This window comes from Temnothorax longispinosus, chromosome 12 (genome assembly GCF_030848805.1).
Source record: "Temnothorax longispinosus isolate EJ_2023e chromosome 12, Tlon_JGU_v1, whole genome shotgun sequence".
Taxonomy (NCBI): domain Eukaryota; kingdom Metazoa; phylum Arthropoda; class Insecta; order Hymenoptera; family Formicidae; genus Temnothorax; species Temnothorax longispinosus.
Genome location: NC_092369.1, coordinates 13,822,165 through 13,840,451, shown reverse-complemented (window position 1 = coordinate 13,840,451; position 18,287 = coordinate 13,822,165). Strand labels below are relative to the sequence as shown.

Below are 18,287 nucleotides of genomic sequence, written 5' to 3'. Positions count from 1 at the left end.
CCGAGAGAATATCTAATGGATTCCGCGCGACGATTTCTTTCTTGGCTTTCTTTAAAATCCCGGATATACATATTCTCGAATCTCGTTCATCTCGAAGCGACGACACCGACACGACTCGAAATAGCGAGGAGTAATCTGTACAAGTACAACATCGGACAGCCGCCACGGAAGGCGGAAAGTCGCGCAAAAAAATTCCTCGTTTACGTTAAAAACCTCACTGCGCAGTTGTGTAGCTTGATTAAGATTATCATGTCAAGTATACTCAAGCGCTATCTTAATGATTATTATACGGCATAGGATAACTACAGGCGAGCGGAAACTATCGTGGGAAGGAGGCTGCAAAAAGAGCGAACCAGACGAAGACAAAAAAAAAGGAAGAAGGAGGAAGAGAGGGAAGGCTCGGGCGGAAGGAGAACCGAGTAACTTGGTTTAGCCTCTCCTAGGCTTTGTCTGTATGGGAGGACAGAGACATAGCCTAGAATAGGTTAGGTCAGGGCTCGGTCAACATAATGGATCATCCTCCGGCACATGACTTTGGGGGAGGCCTAGGTCCGACTCGGACTGTTGCGCCATTGAAATGAAATGAAATGAAATTAGATATGCCAGTGGTGGTTGGAATTCAGGTTTCCTTTACGAAGGGCGAGGTGCGCGGGAGGGAAGGGGCAAAGTATGCCCAGGGTCAAGTTCAAGGTCTACTGAGGTCTACTCTCGACAGGATCGAAAGGATGTCACGCGTGCTCGCGCGCGCGCGCACACGCATCGGAATTCGCCAGGAATTATTAAACGGATTAACCTAATTGGCGTTATGTCGTTGGAGAGATTTGCTATGCGATAATCTTAAATAATGTATGAATGTGTATATGCATAGCGAGGTATGTAATTACCTGTTGAAACGTTTCCGTTATCCTACCCGGAACAAGGCAAATATTATTTTAGTCATCTAGTGTAAATAAATAGGACGGTGCGGATAAAGTATTTTTATAATCGATTATTATTATTGATCTTCGAATTACCTACTGCCGAACAAGTGAATCGCTTCTCAGTCGATAAACCAACTTTGTAATTAATAAAATCTTATATTAATATTGATTAATCGATTAATGTCTACTTCTACCAATGCAGATTAACTTTAATGTCGATTTAACTGACTTTTTTATCTGTTTTTATATCTTAGAAGTAGAAAAAGATAAAAAGTAAGTTAAACCGAGATTAAAGTTAATCTGCAGAAATCTTAAAGTTTCAATGTCAAATATAATACGTGTGCAGTCTGACATTTCTAGTGCAACTTTCAATTTTCCACTCGTTGCAAAAGCTTTTTGAACGAAATTTAAATTATAGTCTTTTTTTTTTTTTTTTGTTAACAGCGTATTGAGAAAGATATATATCCGAGAACTTGTAGAATAAAGGATAACTCGGAACATGGGAAGATACAGAACAGACGTACGTCTCCTCGATTCAATAAAATTCTCATTAATGCCATTCGTACATTTCGCAGCTGAACCTTATTATCGAAAATTATTTACGACGAGATCAATGTGTAAACGGACTCCCGAAATTCCTCGCCACGCCCAACGCTGTCGTCATTTCCCCGTCTAAATGATCGAAATTTATCTGCGAGCACGCGGTACATGCCGTAATTCGCAGAAATTCCAAAGTTTCCTCTGCTTTTCCGCAGTCACGTTTCGATATCTCGCCATCAAACGATCTTGAAAGACCAAGATTTATAAAATGATCACTATTATGTATCTGTGGACTTGATTCTAAGAGCGTAAAAACGTGTGCGGCTCGAAAGTACATCGTGAGCAAAGCGCATCGTCACTACCTCTCTCTCTCTCTCTCTCTCTCTCTTGTCTCTCTTTCATTAATATATTATATAATATTATATAATATATATTAATGCATATAATATATTGATATTATACATAATACATGTATATAAATTTATATAATATATACAATATATATTAATGTGTATACAAGTTAATATTATATATATATATAATATATGTATAGAAATTTATATAACATATTAATATAATATTGAATATATGATATACATTAAAGTGCTTGCAGTTGCTCTCGTTCGAAGCGTTGCACAGAGTATCTACTTTCTCGCAGAAGAATGATATAATTTATACAATTTATAAAAAATCATCGAGCGCTGTGGGACTCGCTAGCGAAATCATTACTTGAAGGATTATTGTAATCTCTCGTTCTCGCTCGGTCCTCCGGACACGTCGAGCAAGACGATAACGCTAAACGATTTCAACGTCGCTAGTGGCTAGATACCATTCGATCGGCATTGAAATTATACTAGAGCTATCGCTATAAAAACTATGTACAAATGAATTAACCGACGAATAATAGAACGACTCGCATTAAATACGGGTTTCCTCCAGCAATGTAAATAAATTAGTTGCTTCCCTACGTGGTGTCGAGCGCTACGTGCACGTCTTCTCGAGCTGTATCCTAAAAATGATGCATATCCTCTCTTGAATTATTTTCCGAAATATAAAATAACTTGACGCTAAAAAAAATCTGTTTTAATTATTACGATAAAAGGCTTCGCAGCATTTTCAAAAGCTCAGTGTAGAAAGCAATATCTGCATTCTATGAATGTACAACGTAGCAGGCCAGAAAAGATGCAACGTTAATTTCAATTATATAAATAAAATTCGTTTTATGCCATGTAATTTTGGAAGATATACGTCTATCAATCGCTTTCAAACACAGTACGGTTTTTCGTAAATTAAAATTTTAAAATATTTACATGTAATTGTACGAACCTTCGAATGACAAAAATTCGAGAGGAAAAAAAGAGTGCAAAATTGATTCTCCTATTCTATTCGTATGCGAATATTGATAATATATTAATAATGATAATATATTAATAATTATAATATATTGATAATGATAATATATCGATGAAGTGTTCTTTCTGATATTTGTCCAACATAATTCTTCGACAAGACCGATAATATACAATAAATATTGCTGTGTAGCTTCATGCTTGTCAAAAATTATTCTATAAATATTTTAATTAATTTCGATAGATATAAGAATTTCACAACAGTTTTTAAAAGACATTATTTCTCACTTACTTGTATATACCTTAGAATCTCTCTCGCGTAAAAATCTCGCCTCGAAGTGTCGCTTCTATCCCCCTGTATCGTAAGGATTAAAAACTATGCGCGATCAGTCGAATGTGTGACCAAACGTAAACTCTAAAGTAGAAATGATATATTGTACAATGTCGGCTATGTAAAAGATCTTAACTAATTAAATCCTTTTAATTTTAACAATGAGAAGCAGTCTCTCTGTGACACAGTGATTACCAACTGATCGTTAATTCCAGTCTGAATAGCGTGATATGTATACAATATTCTCGGTGATGACAATAAATAATTACATTTAATATTAGTCGCGAGTAATTATATTTAGTATTAGTAAAATGCACGTTTGACCAGATTGTACGAGTATTGCATCTCCTCTTTATCACTTAATCAGTTGATAATCTCGTTGTGTAAAACAAAAATGTACATACGCTATATATCGGCTAAACCTAACTCGCTAAAGAAACGTAAGATAGGAAAATAGTGCCTCGGCAGATCCTCCAACTCGATCAGTCTACTTTACTCGAGAATCATCTCACACACGAGACCGTCTTTACGTTTTTTTTTTTTTTTTTTTTTTACGTGTGTCCTAGTCAATAGTCCGACTAAGGCCTACAAATCTAGATCTTGCTTGCTCAAAAAATGTGATATGTCAAGTAAAATGTATAGTATATTATACATATATATCTACGGGTGCGGTGATAGACTTGAATGTTGTAGCAGAATCAATTACGTGGAGCTGTATGTGTGCCGGCATCGGTATTGACACTCAACATTATTATACTTTGGCTAATTTCCAATGGGAAAAGAAGCTAACAAGAACGTCGCATGGTCCCGACGATGAGTTTTGTAGGCATGCTTAAATTTCGTGGTCCAATGGAAATCTCTTGCTCATATTGTAATCCTCGTGACTCGATATCACAAAAATTGATGCAGTCGCAATTGCGGCACCGATACAACTCGCTCCACGTCCAAGTTTACGACGAATTGCGATTTCCCTAAGCACAAACGAACGATTTTCATCAGAATTTTCATTGAAGAAGACGAAATCATCCTTAGGACAATCACTGGAATGTGTAATGACGTTTATGTGTTGCCCGTGTGTTGGTCATCGCAATGATCTCTTTCTATTTCTCCAACGAGACGTTCGTAAACCTCGGCCCTCGGATATTAATCTCTTGTGTACATATATATCGATCGTCAACAGTCTGATATGAAAAAAACTCACTAACCGCGTGATAGGACGTAAACATTTATCCTATTAAATCTGCCGACATCCTCCTCATCTTGATGAACTCCTCGGAGACTCCACGACGTGTACGTGTGTATTTTCTGGTAGGCGAGACGTTATCGCCAATCTTTCTTAGATCCTTTTATTGCCTAGAAATAAGTTTCCTCTCTTTTTCAAGAGAAACTCTTCTTCACATTCTTTCCAGCTTGCTAGTGTCATCCATTGTCTGTCGTCAGCGACGATAAAACTTTAGCAAAGTTTCTCCGAGTGAATTACACAGATATTACATTTTGTATATATTATTATATATATTTACGTTAAGACGTGTGATCCTGATTCTTGTAGAAAATAACGTTCTACGTTTTAATATACATATCACTAGAGAGTCAGAGACACACACATTCATATATATATTATATATATTTTATATAATTGATCGTATCATAAGCTTGAAAACGATTAACGTTGAAGATGATAATCTCTTGGGCTTTTGCGCTATGAAGCTGATCTCCATCTTTTTTCTCGTTCAAAAGTCTTCGTCTAGGATATGAGATTTCATACGGCAGCGTTTACATTACGTGAATCATGTCCCTGTTTCTCTTTCTTTCCCATTTATCGAATTAGCGGCATTCTAGCGTCTAGTTAGTATTTCTAATGCATGCTAATAAATCGGTAAAAAGCGGAAGTACTGAATTTACGATTGCTTCATTACTTTTCCTTCATAGAAATGTTTCTTACGCATGAGTGAAGTGATCATTTCTCTTCTTGCACAGAAACATATAAAATGATTTATTGTATCATCATAATCGGTCTGTATCTGTAGATATCATATGTAAAGTCTTGTGTGATTAAATCTGAGCGAATATAGGTACCTTCCGCAAACTATATCGGAATATATCCAAGTTCCACATCATGCATGGATATTATTCAATCTATAAATCGAAAGTAAGAACAGCTATGTATTCTATAAGCGTTACGATAATAATTGAGATATCAAACTGCTTTGCCGATATATCTTTCTAATTAATGTTTCTTAATATATACGATATCGTATATATTAAGAAACATTAATTAGAAAGATATATCGGCAAAGCAGTTTGATAGAATATATATATATATATTATTACGGATGGCTGTGCCTCCTCTATTAAAATTGACACTTTTCATGGCATAAGCCTTATTAAAATAGTTGCACATATGCGTGTGTCCTTTGCTCAATATACTTGCATAACGGTTTATATATAGTCAAAAATAAAATAGCAGAGTGATTATTAGTTAGTTTCAGAGTGATTATTTTGCGCACGGAAACATCCGTGTGTGTCAGCCGATCTTGAAATCTCTTCTCTTTCCATTTTATTCCTATCGAATATTAGCATCGTTCGCATGTGGCGATACTCGATGAGGTTCCATAAGCAATAAGAGGATACAAGAGTGCTTTGATCCAACTTCAAGTTATTCTGCGTTGGCAAGCAGAACAAAAGTCGCCGTGAGTCGTTCTGTGCGCTTCAAATATCCAAGTGCCTCCAAAGACAACAGTGCTTCATTATTACTTAGGATATGTCCCTTTGTACAGTCTCATTCTAAAAAATTTTCTTCTTTTGATCAATAAATTATTGACATGTCTTGAACATCGGTTATTTTGTTGTTTTTTTTTTCCCGAATAAATCCTAAGAATAAAGAATAGCATGCCTCCACCATGTCTCTGACGCATTCGAGATTATTCTTTCTAGAATTCACTCATCAGATGACAAAGTACTGTATAAGATTGTTTCGTATGCAACAACGAATTTTTAGCTTTAGATATGCGTTGTTGATATTCTTTTCTACCGATGGAAAAGTTTACAAGAAGACAGTGTGAGTATGAGGCAATTTAAAAGTTATAACGCTAGCGATCAATAGTGCCAGCGCAGTCAATAGTGCGGGCGCGATTAAAGGCATACCCACTAATGTCTGATATGTCGTGGTTCCTATCAGACCTGATATTCTTATAGCTGCTGCTATGAGTCCAAAACCGGTACATCTATAGACATTAACAAAATGCTTTCATTCAAAATAACTTGGATTTTCGTTTCTGTAATATCCTGAAGATTTTTACTTCTTTACCTTAAGTGTGTGGGGAAGCTCTCGACTGTCACCAAAGTTAACGATGTCCACCCAACGGCGAAAAGGGCTGTGAAGCCACCTTCAAAACCAAGAATTGCCGAACTGTTTTGGCGAAATAATATCAGACATAACGCAGCAACGGAAGAGAGGAAAAGCGAGAGACCTAATGGTAAAAGAAAAAGCGTTAGTTAAAGTTATACTTAAAATCTGCTTGCTACCTGCAACGAAATTTATTAACTAACCAATTAGTTTTGGCCGCTGGAGAACGGTAAGTGCCAATCCTGTCAGCGCGGCAGCAGGCACGAAAGCCAATTGAGCAACGAGGTGAGCATGCAACGCTTCTTCGATATAGATGTTATAATCGAGATCGAGAGTCGGGCAAGACCCGCTTAAACTCAGCTCCGTGTTATTCTCCAATTTACATCTGGTGAAAACTTGTGCAGATAAATCTGTGTCAATAAATCTGTAACAAAGTATGTACACGTCCAATTATATTAATGAATATAAAAAATTTTAGTATTGTTTAAACGACGTTACTTACTTGGAATGTACAATAACACTGTCTCTAAAGTAGGTTTTGCTAGACTTAATGCTACTGAACTCCACCGATTGGAAGGTACAATTGTCAAAATCGACATGGCTGAATACCATTTTAGTAAATCTGTAAACATAAAAAAATTATATTTATAGGAAAATACTTGATCGTTTTTCACTGGTTTATCTCAACTGGTCTGTCTGTACCTGCAGTTCAAAAATGTCGAGTCTTTGTACTGACGATTTTCCCAAGAACCAGTAAACGTTGTACCATTGTATGTTTCATCAACAATGAGTTTAGTATGACTTTCATATTCCCTCGCTCGCAAAAGTTTCAGATATTCGGGACACCATACCATAAGACCATAAAGACTAAATATAATAAAAATAAGCCAAGTTCACGACATTCGTATAATTAGTAGTTAAATAGTACGTACCTAGAAACTAACTCGAAACTTACCTGAATGAAGCAGCGGTCCAGATAATTAACAGTACCAAAGTCACACGTAAATGAGGCGTTACAAATAATTCCAGGAAAGAATTCCAGAACTGCAAATAAAGAATAATTTATTAACTCTTACAGTTAAGATATCTTCACGTGGTGATATCTTCCTGGAATATTTACCATTTCGATCGAATATATTATGTCCGCCAAAACACTAGTATGATTGCTAGGAGATGGCGGCGCCAAGCCGCGAGGTCTTTTAGTCGGAAGTTCAAGTTCAGAGAGCTGATATTGAGCACCTGTTGCACCTTTTCGGGCGTTATTTTTCTTATATATCCTCTAAGACATTAACGTATGGAAAACGTTGGATATTAGATACTGAGAATTTAATTTTATCATCGTTTATGTTACACACGTTTACCTGATAGACCATCATTGCCTCCACATCTCGACCGGCCTCTATAAGATACCTTGGGCTTTCCGGTAGAAAGATAAGTCCGATAGTGGAGCACAACGCCGGCAGACAACATAACAACAAGAAACGATGCCAAGCGCTGAAGTGTTCCTTATTCTCCAGGACAACCATTTCTCCCGTCGTGGGTACCACTGCCCAAGCCAAGAGCGCTGCGTAAACACCACCAAGTGCACACGCTACCACGAGTATACCTGTCCAGCGACCTCTGCTTAAACGTGGGCAGCATTCGGCGAGATATACGAATGCCAGTGGTAGAGCTCCTCCTACTCTGTAATACAAAAAATTAAATCTTAATAAATAACAACGATATTTTATATAACTGCTTTAGTTCCTGCTTCAACAAATGCTAAATTACATGTGTATTTAAATCGACAATGGGGGATAAAAAAAATTACCCAAGAGCCGAGCAAAATCTAGCTGTCATAAAAGTGCCATAAGTGGGCATGAATGTCGCGACACCGCTGAACAGAGCGTGCACGGACATGGCTGAGAGCAGGGACCTGCGTCGTCCTAGTCTATCGCCAAGACCACCCCAGAATAATCCACCCAGGGCGAGGCCGACAAGAGTAATGTTTCCTAAAAGGAAAAAATCATGTCGTTTAACATCCCAAAACACATTTACACAGAAGCAAACTCACCGAGCCATCCCTTCTCGCTGTCCTTGATGCAAAGCTCAACCTCTGCGCTCGGCAGTATATAAGGTACAACAAAAATTTCGACGGTATCGGCTGCCAGACTCAAGCCCGTGCAGAAAGCAGCGAATATTTGGAAATACCCAACGCCAGCCTGCAACATTACATCCCACTCGTTGATGCCGAATATTTTTACACAAGTCTTATTATATGTAACAATATAAAATTAACGTTCATCAAACGTGCATTAGTAGAAAACATAGAATTAGCGCAAACACGCGTCCTTAGTCCTTAAGTGTTAATTGAACAGAGCACCCCTTTCACTACCTTGATGAGTACGAATAAACGAATAAACGATATATCATAATACGAGCGATCTTAATAAAATATCGTTTAAGGCGTGCATTAATTTTTTTTCTCGCAGGCTCGCAGCCCGAGGTGTAACCTCCGACCTCCGACCTCCGACCTCCGACGCGTAACGTCAACAAGTAAAAGAACATTTACTGGGAAATCCTTCAAGTAGCCTGGTACTTGGCGCGGTACGTATTTCGCCTTGACGATCGACTCGTCCAGGACTTGGTCCATTTTTGCAGGGAGAAAAAGGTTCCGGCCCGCGAGGACGGATCATTCACTTCGGGCAAACGACGACGACGCCAGACGCCATTTCGCCTAGGTTATGTTTTCGTTCCGCCCAGGCCCAGGCCCAGCATCGGACATTGGAGCAACAGCAATGAGCATTGAGCACATCCCGCACGATCGACCACGGTGACGCGTGACGCTCGAGCAGCATGATCGATACTTGGACACGCGTCTCGATCGCGATTCAGCGGTCGATATCTATCACGTTCAAAATGACTCATGGCCGCTGTCCGCTGTCGCGAATGCAGAGATAATGATGCGTCACGTATGTCAGGAAAATACGCGGAATATGCCGTGATTGCGACGAGAGGAGGCAAATGATGAGGTAGGGACGTCAGTCGATAATCTTGCCGATCTTGCCCTTTATGAGTTTCAAAGACGTCATTAGCGCGACATTGATAATAAAACGTGCTCTTTCCCATTTCTAAATAGATCCTAATCTCATTTCTTGTCGGATAGGATTGCCGGATTGCGATTTAAAAAGAAAAATAGAAAAAAAAACATATGGTCTTCGCTCGATGGTCCCTCGAACCTCGAAGCCTCGAACTCGGCGGACAAGCCACGCATCCGTGGGGAGTTACCTGCTTGATGGCGTCCTCGTGAAACTGCGCCAGGAGGGTCGCGTCCGCGGTGGAGTCGATGAGGTCGTGCTCCGCGGAGTCGGCCGAGGCCGAGTTGACGCCGGCCGTAGAAACGTTCGTCGGCTGCGTCGTCATCTCCTCGGTGTAGAGACCGGACCTAGTGTTCGCGGCGCGCTCTCCGGCGCCCGTTTTCGTCGCGCTGCCGCCGGAGGGTGCGAGGCCGCCGCCGCTGCCAACGAGCCACTGGCTTTCCTCCTCCGATGAGGGCATCACTGCCAGAAATCATCTGAAAGACAGATTAACGGATAATGAGACTGAATGAGACAACGGGACCAACGATCGACCGGGAGCTGGACGAACGAATGCCTTTGTTAATCCCATCCTCTGACTGACTGTATCCTACCGGTACTGTATCCACCTTCCGTATCTCGTGGGACAAATGGCTATTGCGATTCTGCTGTATATAATGTGTTATTCTATCTCGGTTCTATATAGGTACTCTTGCGGCGAACTGAACTTGATGGCGCGTAATGTCTACAATGATGGCAGAAAGATAGGTTGCCTCCCGGTATGTTGCGCCCTGTATTAATGTAGATAAGATAAAATGCGAGCTGAGAGATAAAGGTGGGAACGTTGAGTCAATATTGACGTACGAAAGACACAAAGCCGGAAGTGGAGCGGAGAGCGAAATGAGAAGCGGCGAGCAGTTTGCGGGAATAAGGCTACGTTTTCCTCGATAGAGGCACAGAGAGCCCGTTCTATATACGGCGCGCGTCATCACGACTTTCGCGGCTGCTTTTTATGGTTTTATTTGCTTTCGCGACGCTTCGTTTGACTGACGCTATCGCTATATCGATATAACATTAAACGTACGGCACTTTGCGTCGCGACGGAGCGTAAAGAACGTAAAGATCCTCGGGAAATATATTTAATACGTATGTTACACGTGTATCTTGTTGGACCTGCGTTAAAAATCTTTATAATACCGTACGTAGATATGTCTTAATAATGCTTGCATTGTGCATTGTAGCCGTCCAGTTTATCGTGCAATGCACACGTGCTTGGAAAGGCATGCGTCACGGCTCTGTCTATAAGCGCGGTTCACTGACCAAGGTTCATTGTGCACGATATTCGTCATAGTGACAAGTGAAATATTCAACATTCAACATTCCCGACTTTCGTTCGTCCCCGCGGTCGCGGGCCGACGATAAAATGAACATTTGCATATTTAAGGCTGTGGAAGAGAAACTCACGTTACATTTACATATCGCGCGGCAGTACGCGGAGCTCTACACGAGCTGATCGGCACGCTGAAAGATTACGCTGTATCGCTATATAAAAAGATTTTACGTCGTCTTGTAAACAATTTTATGCAATGTAATTTCTTTTTACAGGTACGTTGTACAAACGTGTTCTTGGCAATCGGCAATCTGGCAATCCTTCGACTCGCGCATTCCACGCCGGATCTACAGCCTTATCGTTGACCTTACTCAGCCGTCACAAAGTAACCGGAGCAGCTTTCGCGTGCATTTACTTTCGTGGCTACAATACGTCAGCGTTTGTGAGTCCGCATTGAAAATTTGAAACACGCATTGACGCGGAGGTCGTGCGTCCTACTCAAGGCTGACAACGTCCCGGACGTGATGCAAGACCTGGATGCCGGCAACGCGCGTAGGTTCTCCTTTCGCGTGTCCTTATATATATACTACGTCATTGATCTGCATTGAACGTTACGGCTTTCAAGTACATACACCCAGACGTTGATGAAACGTCTGATATTACGGGATTAGAGATTTATCGTGAAACGTGCAAGATATGTAGAAATAGATAGAGGATTCGCGAATTTGCAATAAATAACATATAGAGCTTCTCTAACGTTAGAGAAAATCTAATATAATAAGAGGCAAACGTACGGTAAAAATTAATGCATGTTGCAGGTAGTTCTTCTTCATTAATGCTTTGCTGGCCGCAGGACAACGAATGCTCGCCCTTATCTCGAGAAAAGGTGCGGTATTACGTCAACGGTTCCCGAATGCTCAAGAACAAAAAGAAAGTTGCTCTACTACGACAAAGAAAGTTGCAAAAAAAGGCAACTTAAGGAGGTTCTACAGGTACTCTCTAGTCAGTTGAGAGATGAAGAGAAAATCTTCAAATTCATCGATTCTAAGTATTCATAAAATATTTTCGTGAATTTTGATGACGTTAGAGCTTATATCATACCCATATTAGTCGAAGCGAGGAATAATTAAAAATATCGTGTAAGTGCTCCTTTGACTCTGGCGGCTTATAATGGAAGAAAATGTGGTAACGTCGCGAACTTGACAGTTCTGCTCATATATGACCGTGGTTATTTCACAATTTCACATAATTCTAGAGCGAGTACTTCTCCGTAAGCGCTTGTAAACGTTAGGTGCTTAAGTTTGAGGTGCTGTCATACTGTGGTGCTGTACTGGCTGTACACTTTTCGCGCGGGTGCAGTCGCTGCGACATTGCCAAATCTCCCTTGTTATTCGAAGCACGCTACGTGAACTGTGATATGGCCTGTTTCAATAGCCAATATCACAAAATTTTACGCGATAACCCTTGTTTTTCTCGATATTTCTGAAAAGCTTAGATTAAGATCTATAAGAGCTCCGTTTTTTGAATCTCTGGTAGGTCGCCTTTATATAATTAATATCTCGTTTCCTGTCTCCAAGAGCCCCTCTGCCATATGTAGCTTATATTAAAAACTGTGATTTCAAAATTCATTTTTGCAAATTTTTACACGGTAACCGATGCTAAAATTTTTCGAGCACTTTTCTCGCATCTCAATTTATACGTCCATAAAGTTTTTTCCAATTTTTAAATACATCCATTATCTGTAGAACCTCCTTAAACGTGTACTCCTGCTCCGTCCCTACGGCGACAACGTTGCGGTCCTTTTGAACACGCATTCGCACATGTTAACGTTGCGGGGTATTCGATTTCCGGGGATTTTCGCGGTACTACGTAGCTATAATTAGGTATGTACATTTTGCGAAACGCGTCGGCGCTTTGTTGCGGCCGCGACCGCATACATGTACGATTTATCGATCCGAAACCGCGTACACGGTTTCGTAGCGCGCGCGTAGACCCGTATACATTTTCCGAACACGGAGATACACAACAAAGATACAAGCGCGCGACACAGGCGTCCTCGTGTATGCACGTGCACGCGTCAACCTCGCGACCGCCACGGTCGCCGACAGTCACGGCCGCCGGCCGCGCGCGGCGGGGTGACTCCCGTGACTCGCGTTTTCGCAGTTCTCTATTTTCTCGCCGTTAGTTATTTTTGAAACGCGACCGTACGGGGCGTACAGCAGCGGCCAGCGGCCAGCGGCCGTCATCGGCAGACATTAGCGTTTTGTCTTTACTCGTTTTTACACACAAGAGAGAGCACCTCTCGCCTCAGGAAAAATATATTTTACCTACTCGGAAATTTATTTTACATATTATACTTTTACCACACAGACTGAGAGGGAGAGAAATACGTCGGAAGCGTTTCGGAGTCGATTTTTCCTCGGCCGGCGTTTAGAGAAGTTTAGATCCTGAACGAAGTTTACAAGTAAATGACAAAACTTAATGTCTATGTTATTAACTCCGACAGGGAGAACGTTTGTTTGAGCCACCTACTTGCTAAGTCCACTCAATGTTGCGACGTGAGCAAGTCTTGACGAATGATGGATGACATCCTACGACGCATGAGATTTTCGCTGAGAAGAGCGTGGCTCCGAGTCGCATGCCAGAAATTTGTCTCGGGCGTATGATATTATACATGTGAGCGCAATATTTTATTATTTCGCGCGTTACACGAATGCAACTTTCGACGAAGATGTTCGCCTTGGCATATCAGGGATCCAAGTAACGATTTCACGTTCGAGTATATGTCGAACTCAAAGAAATGACATTACATTATACTTGGAACAAACTGATTTATCTTTGATATCAACGAGGCGGGGAAAAATACTCGATAGTTAATTAATATACGCCGACGAGATGCCGCGGTCTCGCGTATCTACCAGCGACGCAGCTCGTCCGGGTCCGCACTTGTACGCGTGCGTGCTCATTATCACTGTATTCGGCCGTTATACGCTGTCGACACATATGCGCTGCACGTGGGGCCAACGCGATATGCATAGATAAGTGCGATCGACGAACACGAGCCAAATGACGTCGCGTCGCGTAGCGCGGAGGGAAGCGCAATATACGCGATTTATAAAGCTTATTCTTGGACACGCGTATCGTGCGAAACCGGTCGTCTCGAGAGGATACACCTGCATGCATGTATCTATTTTAATTACTAATAACTCGTTTCTCTCAACTATAATTAACGATGCTCACAAACAGGAAACGAGATCGGAATAAAAGGGAAAATCTAGCTGTTAACTCTCACAGATTCTCAGGCCTTCAAACGACAAAGGACAAAGTAGCGCGCAGTTGCGATATTGATGTGATGCGATGTCAGCGAGAGTCTTCATTAAATAGAGATAATATATTTCATTAAAGATATTTCATCAATGAAATAGCGAGATAACTTTTCAAATGTATTTATAACAATGCGTACTTTCTTACCCCGTTAATCAAACTCTTGTTGAGGTCGGCCTATCTTTATTATTTGGACTTTGCAAATAGAGGAGAAAAAAAATGTGGAGAGATATAGAAAGCGCGCGGTTGAGAAAGACTTGAGAGAAATAGACGCATATGTGCGTGTCGTCGTCGCTTTGTCGGGCGCGAATTAATATCATTAGAGCCGCGGCGCTTATCGGGCGTTCTTATCGCGTCGCGCATAAATCACCCACCTGGTTGATAGGGAGTCGCCGTGAAATACTGCACCTTCCCAATGATAACGTCGCTTCTCTGCTTGCAGATTTCACCGGGATGGAGTAAATCGGGCGCGCGCCAGTTCTCGTCGATTAACTTTCGTGGATCGTCGGGCTGGCGGGGATCGAGAGCATCGCCGTCGATGGAACGACGAGGATTGAGGATTATCGACACGTGGAGTCCGACTCGGAGGATGAGATAATAGGAGAACTACCTACTGTTTAATTCAGCGGCGTGCGACGTGGCGCACCTCTTCGCCCACACTTGGCCGTGCTTCGCCGTCGATCGTCGATCGTCTGTCACACAGGCGTCACAGCCACAGCGCGACACAGAGTCAACAGTCGTCCGCACTCGCGTCCTTACAACACGTCAGCATATGTCGGCGGCAGCGCAAGTGCGAACGCAATCAAACACGCGAATAATTTTTACGTAACGATACCAGCGGCGACGGGTGATGATACTGATGATCCGCGTCCGACCGAACGACTTCGACGTCCCGTCGGGATTTAATCTCGGTACATTATATATTATGGATTTACATAATGGATAATGTAGATGTTCAGGGATAGGTATTATAAAGGAATTCCTCGTGGAGAGCGATCGTATCTTTGTCTCTCGTTAGAAGTGGTATCTCTCTTCGTTTCGATGCCGACCTACCTCAATGAACGACCGCCACGATCTTTAATTCCATGTTAAAACTTCTGCGAGCTGCGAGCATCACACTCGGACGCGTATCTCCCTGTTATAATTATGTGTATAGATATAGATGTGTATAACGGAATCCTCCTCGCGACTTAACGTTCCTCCTTGTCAGAGGATGCGGCGCACACCAGGACCACCAACGTCGAGCTCGCGTCCTGTCGCGTTTCGCGCGCCGTGTCTTTTCGTTGGGGCCGTTGGGGGTCGGGGGATCGATTCTCGGCGGAGCGGGAGGCGGCGCCGCACGGAACGCGGTGATCGGTTCCGACGCGCCTTTCCGAATGAAAAAGATCCGCGATCCGCGATACGTTTGTTGTCGGAAGCGCGGGGTTTATCTCGCGCGATCCCTATCCCCTCGCCGCGATAGCGCGCCGCGGGCATGGCGGCCATACCAGTCGCTCCCGGCGGCAGCCCGTGAAAAACGAACGACCCGGTAACATTTTCGCAGTACGAGGAAAACAACACTGCCGTTGCAAACACTGCCGTCGACCGTCGACACGCCGCCTGCGCCGCGTATCGATTTGCGTCGCGACGCCCGACGCACGGCCCGACACGAGTCGTCGGTAGCGCCTTCTCCCCGATCAGAGTTCCCCCTGCGAATCATTAGCCCGATATACGTACTAGCGAGATGGTCCCTAAACTCGTAGAGGCCTCCTGAATGACTCTGAGCAAAGTACTCTGTAAATATATATAATATTTCATACACCGTTGAAAATGTCAAAAACCAATACTCTCGAAATTTTTATTTGATGAGGAAAAATGTTTTATATATGTCTGTTGAGAAAAAGTAAATGATGTTTTGTATTTCTTGTTTTAATATATTTGGAGTATATTGGAACATTGCCTATATATGTCTATGTATATAGTTCTGCATATATAAATATGGAATTATTGTGCAGTAATATCTATAATATACATATATATATATATATATATATATATATATATATATATATATAAGTATATACGTATGTATGTACATATCTTTATTAACCTGCAGTATTCATATAAGATGCCTAAAAAAAAGTTTCTACCGTTCGATGGAGCGTTCAGAAAAATACGATTCGGAGAATTGTAGGATCATTTACTCACCATAAATCCTAGAAAATCCATAAATATATTGTATCAATGATTTTTTAAAACGGTCTATATATCAATATCCATAGTTCGTTAAAATTCTTCATATTATAATATTATTTCAATTATTTGTTACAAGATTGTAGAAACAGAAGTACGTTTGTAAAAAATTTTATTAATCTTCATCGGAGTCCTCGCTTGCTGCAGTCGCTGCCTTGTCTTCCATTTTAGTTCGCGCAATAAGTTCCTTTGCTGGATTAAAGGTGCCGTTGGTCTGGGTATTGCAGATATAACATCGTGTACTTTTCCTATACTGCTCCAAAGCACATTTTTCACAAAAGTAATGCTTGCATCTAAAAAAAATAGCGGTTTAGTCATCAAAGACATTAAAAACGTTGAGAAAAAGTTAGCGATTGAATATACTTAAATATAATCATACTTGGTAACAACAGGATCTGTGAAACTGTTTCTGCAAATAAAACATTTAAACGGCAAGTTGTCCTCATCGCTGTCAATCTCGTACTTTTTATCATCTTCGTCCCCACTGTTGTTATATTCGCCGGTAGCGGCTTCTCTTTCCAATTGCCATCCCAATTTGTAATCCGACCGATCGTGTAAGAACTTACAGCTATCTGTGCAACAGAAAAAGGATTTGTATTAATACCAATTAAAACGTGGTACATTTATTTGGAAAGACTAATTAAAATGATGGCACATGCCTCCGAAACCACAGAAGCCAGTCTCTTTGTAATCCTTGCATATGTCAGGTTGATAGTCCCATCTCACCGTTGCTCTAAGATTAGACGGTGCTCGAATTGGTCCCTTGCGCACCATACCGCTGGACGCATTTCCAGCTGCGGTATCTCTCTTTTTATAGTACTGCGTGTAATTGTTCAAGCCCCTATAAATCTTATCATCATCCTTCCCCTTTAATTCCTGAAAATCAAGATAGAGAGAGGTGTCATTACCCTTTACCTTTCCAAAGTCCATTTCTACCAATGCAGATTAACTTTAATCTCGGTTTAACTTACTTTCTAACTAGAACTAGAAAAGAATGAAAGGTAAGTTAAACCGAGATTAAAATTAATCTGCGTTGATAGAAATAGACATAAATAAGTCACGTTCAAACTCGATCAATGTACTTGGCGACGTGTTTGCTCAAAATATACCTCGTTTATTTTCTGAGCTTTCTCAAACAGTGCCTGCGCATCCCTGTCTTTCTCCGTTTCCGTCTCAAGAATAGCCGTCGCTCCTTGGTCACTCGGGCCGGCCGGTAGAGCCGTTCTGTTGCTTTTATACAACACAGTTACTCTGCTATCATCCTCGCTGCTATCATCGACGTCGCAACTGGTCTTCTCCTGATGCCTTTTCACGTTTGTCTAGAAAACAGGGATCACACAAGCTGAACTTTTATAATATCGCACAACGTTATCTTATACGGAATTCAATCAAGTACGGAGTTGCTGGTACTTTAATGCGCACGTTAAATGGCCCAAGAGGGGAGAGGTTACGCGTCTCCATCGCGGTGCGATAAATACTCACGCTTTGTATCATGGGATTGTGATCATCCTGCTTCTTGTCCTTCTTAATCACCGTAGTCTCATCCTCGCTGCTATCTACGTAGGACGTAATACAAACGTTTATCTACACGACGTCTTTTTACACATAACCTAAAACTTGAGTCAGGCTAGACTAGACTTATCCGACAAGTAAATGCGATGTCCAGGTAACGTGCACTTAAATTAACGTTTATTAACGAGGACTCACCATCGCTGCCGTCTGCTTCTTTCCGCTTTCTCGTGGCATTACTGCGGATTTTGCGTCTTTTAAATAGAAAAGTGCAGTTTTTCCGCTCCGGCTCCTGAATCGCGTCGTCCATGTTTGTTTAAAGCGTAAATACTGGTAGGCAGGCGCACGGG

At 41.5% G+C, this 18,287-nt stretch overlaps 2 protein-coding genes and 1 long non-coding RNA gene across 9 annotated transcripts; 1 reads left to right on the top strand and 2 right to left on the bottom strand.

Annotated features, from left to right (window-relative positions):
• Positions 1-1,447: 1,447 nt before the first annotated feature.
• Positions 1,448-10,023, bottom strand: LOC139823052 (synaptic vesicle glycoprotein 2B). 3 transcript variants are annotated; one of them, XR_011734678.1, is made up of 12 exons: positions 9,754-10,023; positions 8,540-8,687; positions 8,297-8,477; positions 7,848-8,169; positions 7,607-7,765; positions 7,442-7,530; positions 7,189-7,353; positions 6,989-7,108; positions 6,690-6,910; positions 6,448-6,610; positions 5,472-6,364; positions 1,448-5,276 (listed from the first exon to the last, which is right to left on the bottom strand). XR_011734678.1 is itself a non-coding variant. In XM_071795325.1 (11 exons), exons 1-11 carry the CDS (start codon positions 10,021-10,023, stop codon positions 6,184-6,186), a joined length of 2,019 nt encoding a protein of 672 aa, XP_071651426.1. In that variant the 3' UTR covers positions 1,448-6,183. The 3 variants fall into 3 exon arrangements, 2 of the variants coding, with proteins under 2 accessions (XP_071651426.1, XP_071651427.1); XM_071795325.1 differs by having other exon boundaries at positions 1,448-6,364; XM_071795326.1 differs by lacking the exon at positions 9,754-10,023 and adding an exon at positions 9,038-9,263 and having other exon boundaries at positions 1,448-6,364.
• Positions 9,347-16,863, top strand: LOC139823071 (uncharacterized). Of its 3 annotated transcripts, none has more exons than XR_011734679.1 (7): positions 9,347-9,497; positions 9,632-10,158; positions 10,249-10,321; positions 11,148-11,428; positions 11,695-11,864; positions 13,379-13,548; positions 14,639-16,863. It is a non-coding gene; the product is annotated as an uncharacterized lncRNA (long non-coding RNA). The 3 variants fall into 3 exon arrangements; XR_011734681.1 differs by having other exon boundaries at positions 9,348-9,497; positions 11,695-11,758; XR_011734680.1 differs by having other exon boundaries at positions 9,362-9,497; positions 9,605-10,158.
• Positions 16,468-18,277, bottom strand: Mdlc (RING finger protein mdlc). Of its 3 annotated transcripts, none has more exons than XM_071795339.1 (6): positions 18,136-18,277; positions 17,911-17,984; positions 17,538-17,747; positions 17,084-17,304; positions 16,808-16,996; positions 16,468-16,721 (listed from the first exon to the last, which is right to left on the bottom strand). In XM_071795339.1, exons 1-6 carry the CDS (start codon positions 18,245-18,247, stop codon positions 16,544-16,546), a joined length of 984 nt encoding a protein of 327 aa, XP_071651440.1. In that variant the 5' UTR covers positions 18,248-18,277; the 3' UTR covers positions 16,468-16,543. The 3 variants fall into 3 exon arrangements, with proteins under 3 accessions (XP_071651440.1, XP_071651441.1, XP_071651442.1); XM_071795340.1 differs by having other exon boundaries at positions 17,911-18,044; positions 18,136-18,271; XM_071795341.1 differs by having other exon boundaries at positions 17,911-18,038; positions 18,136-18,266.
• Between the last annotated feature and the right edge of the window lie 10 nt (positions 18,278-18,287).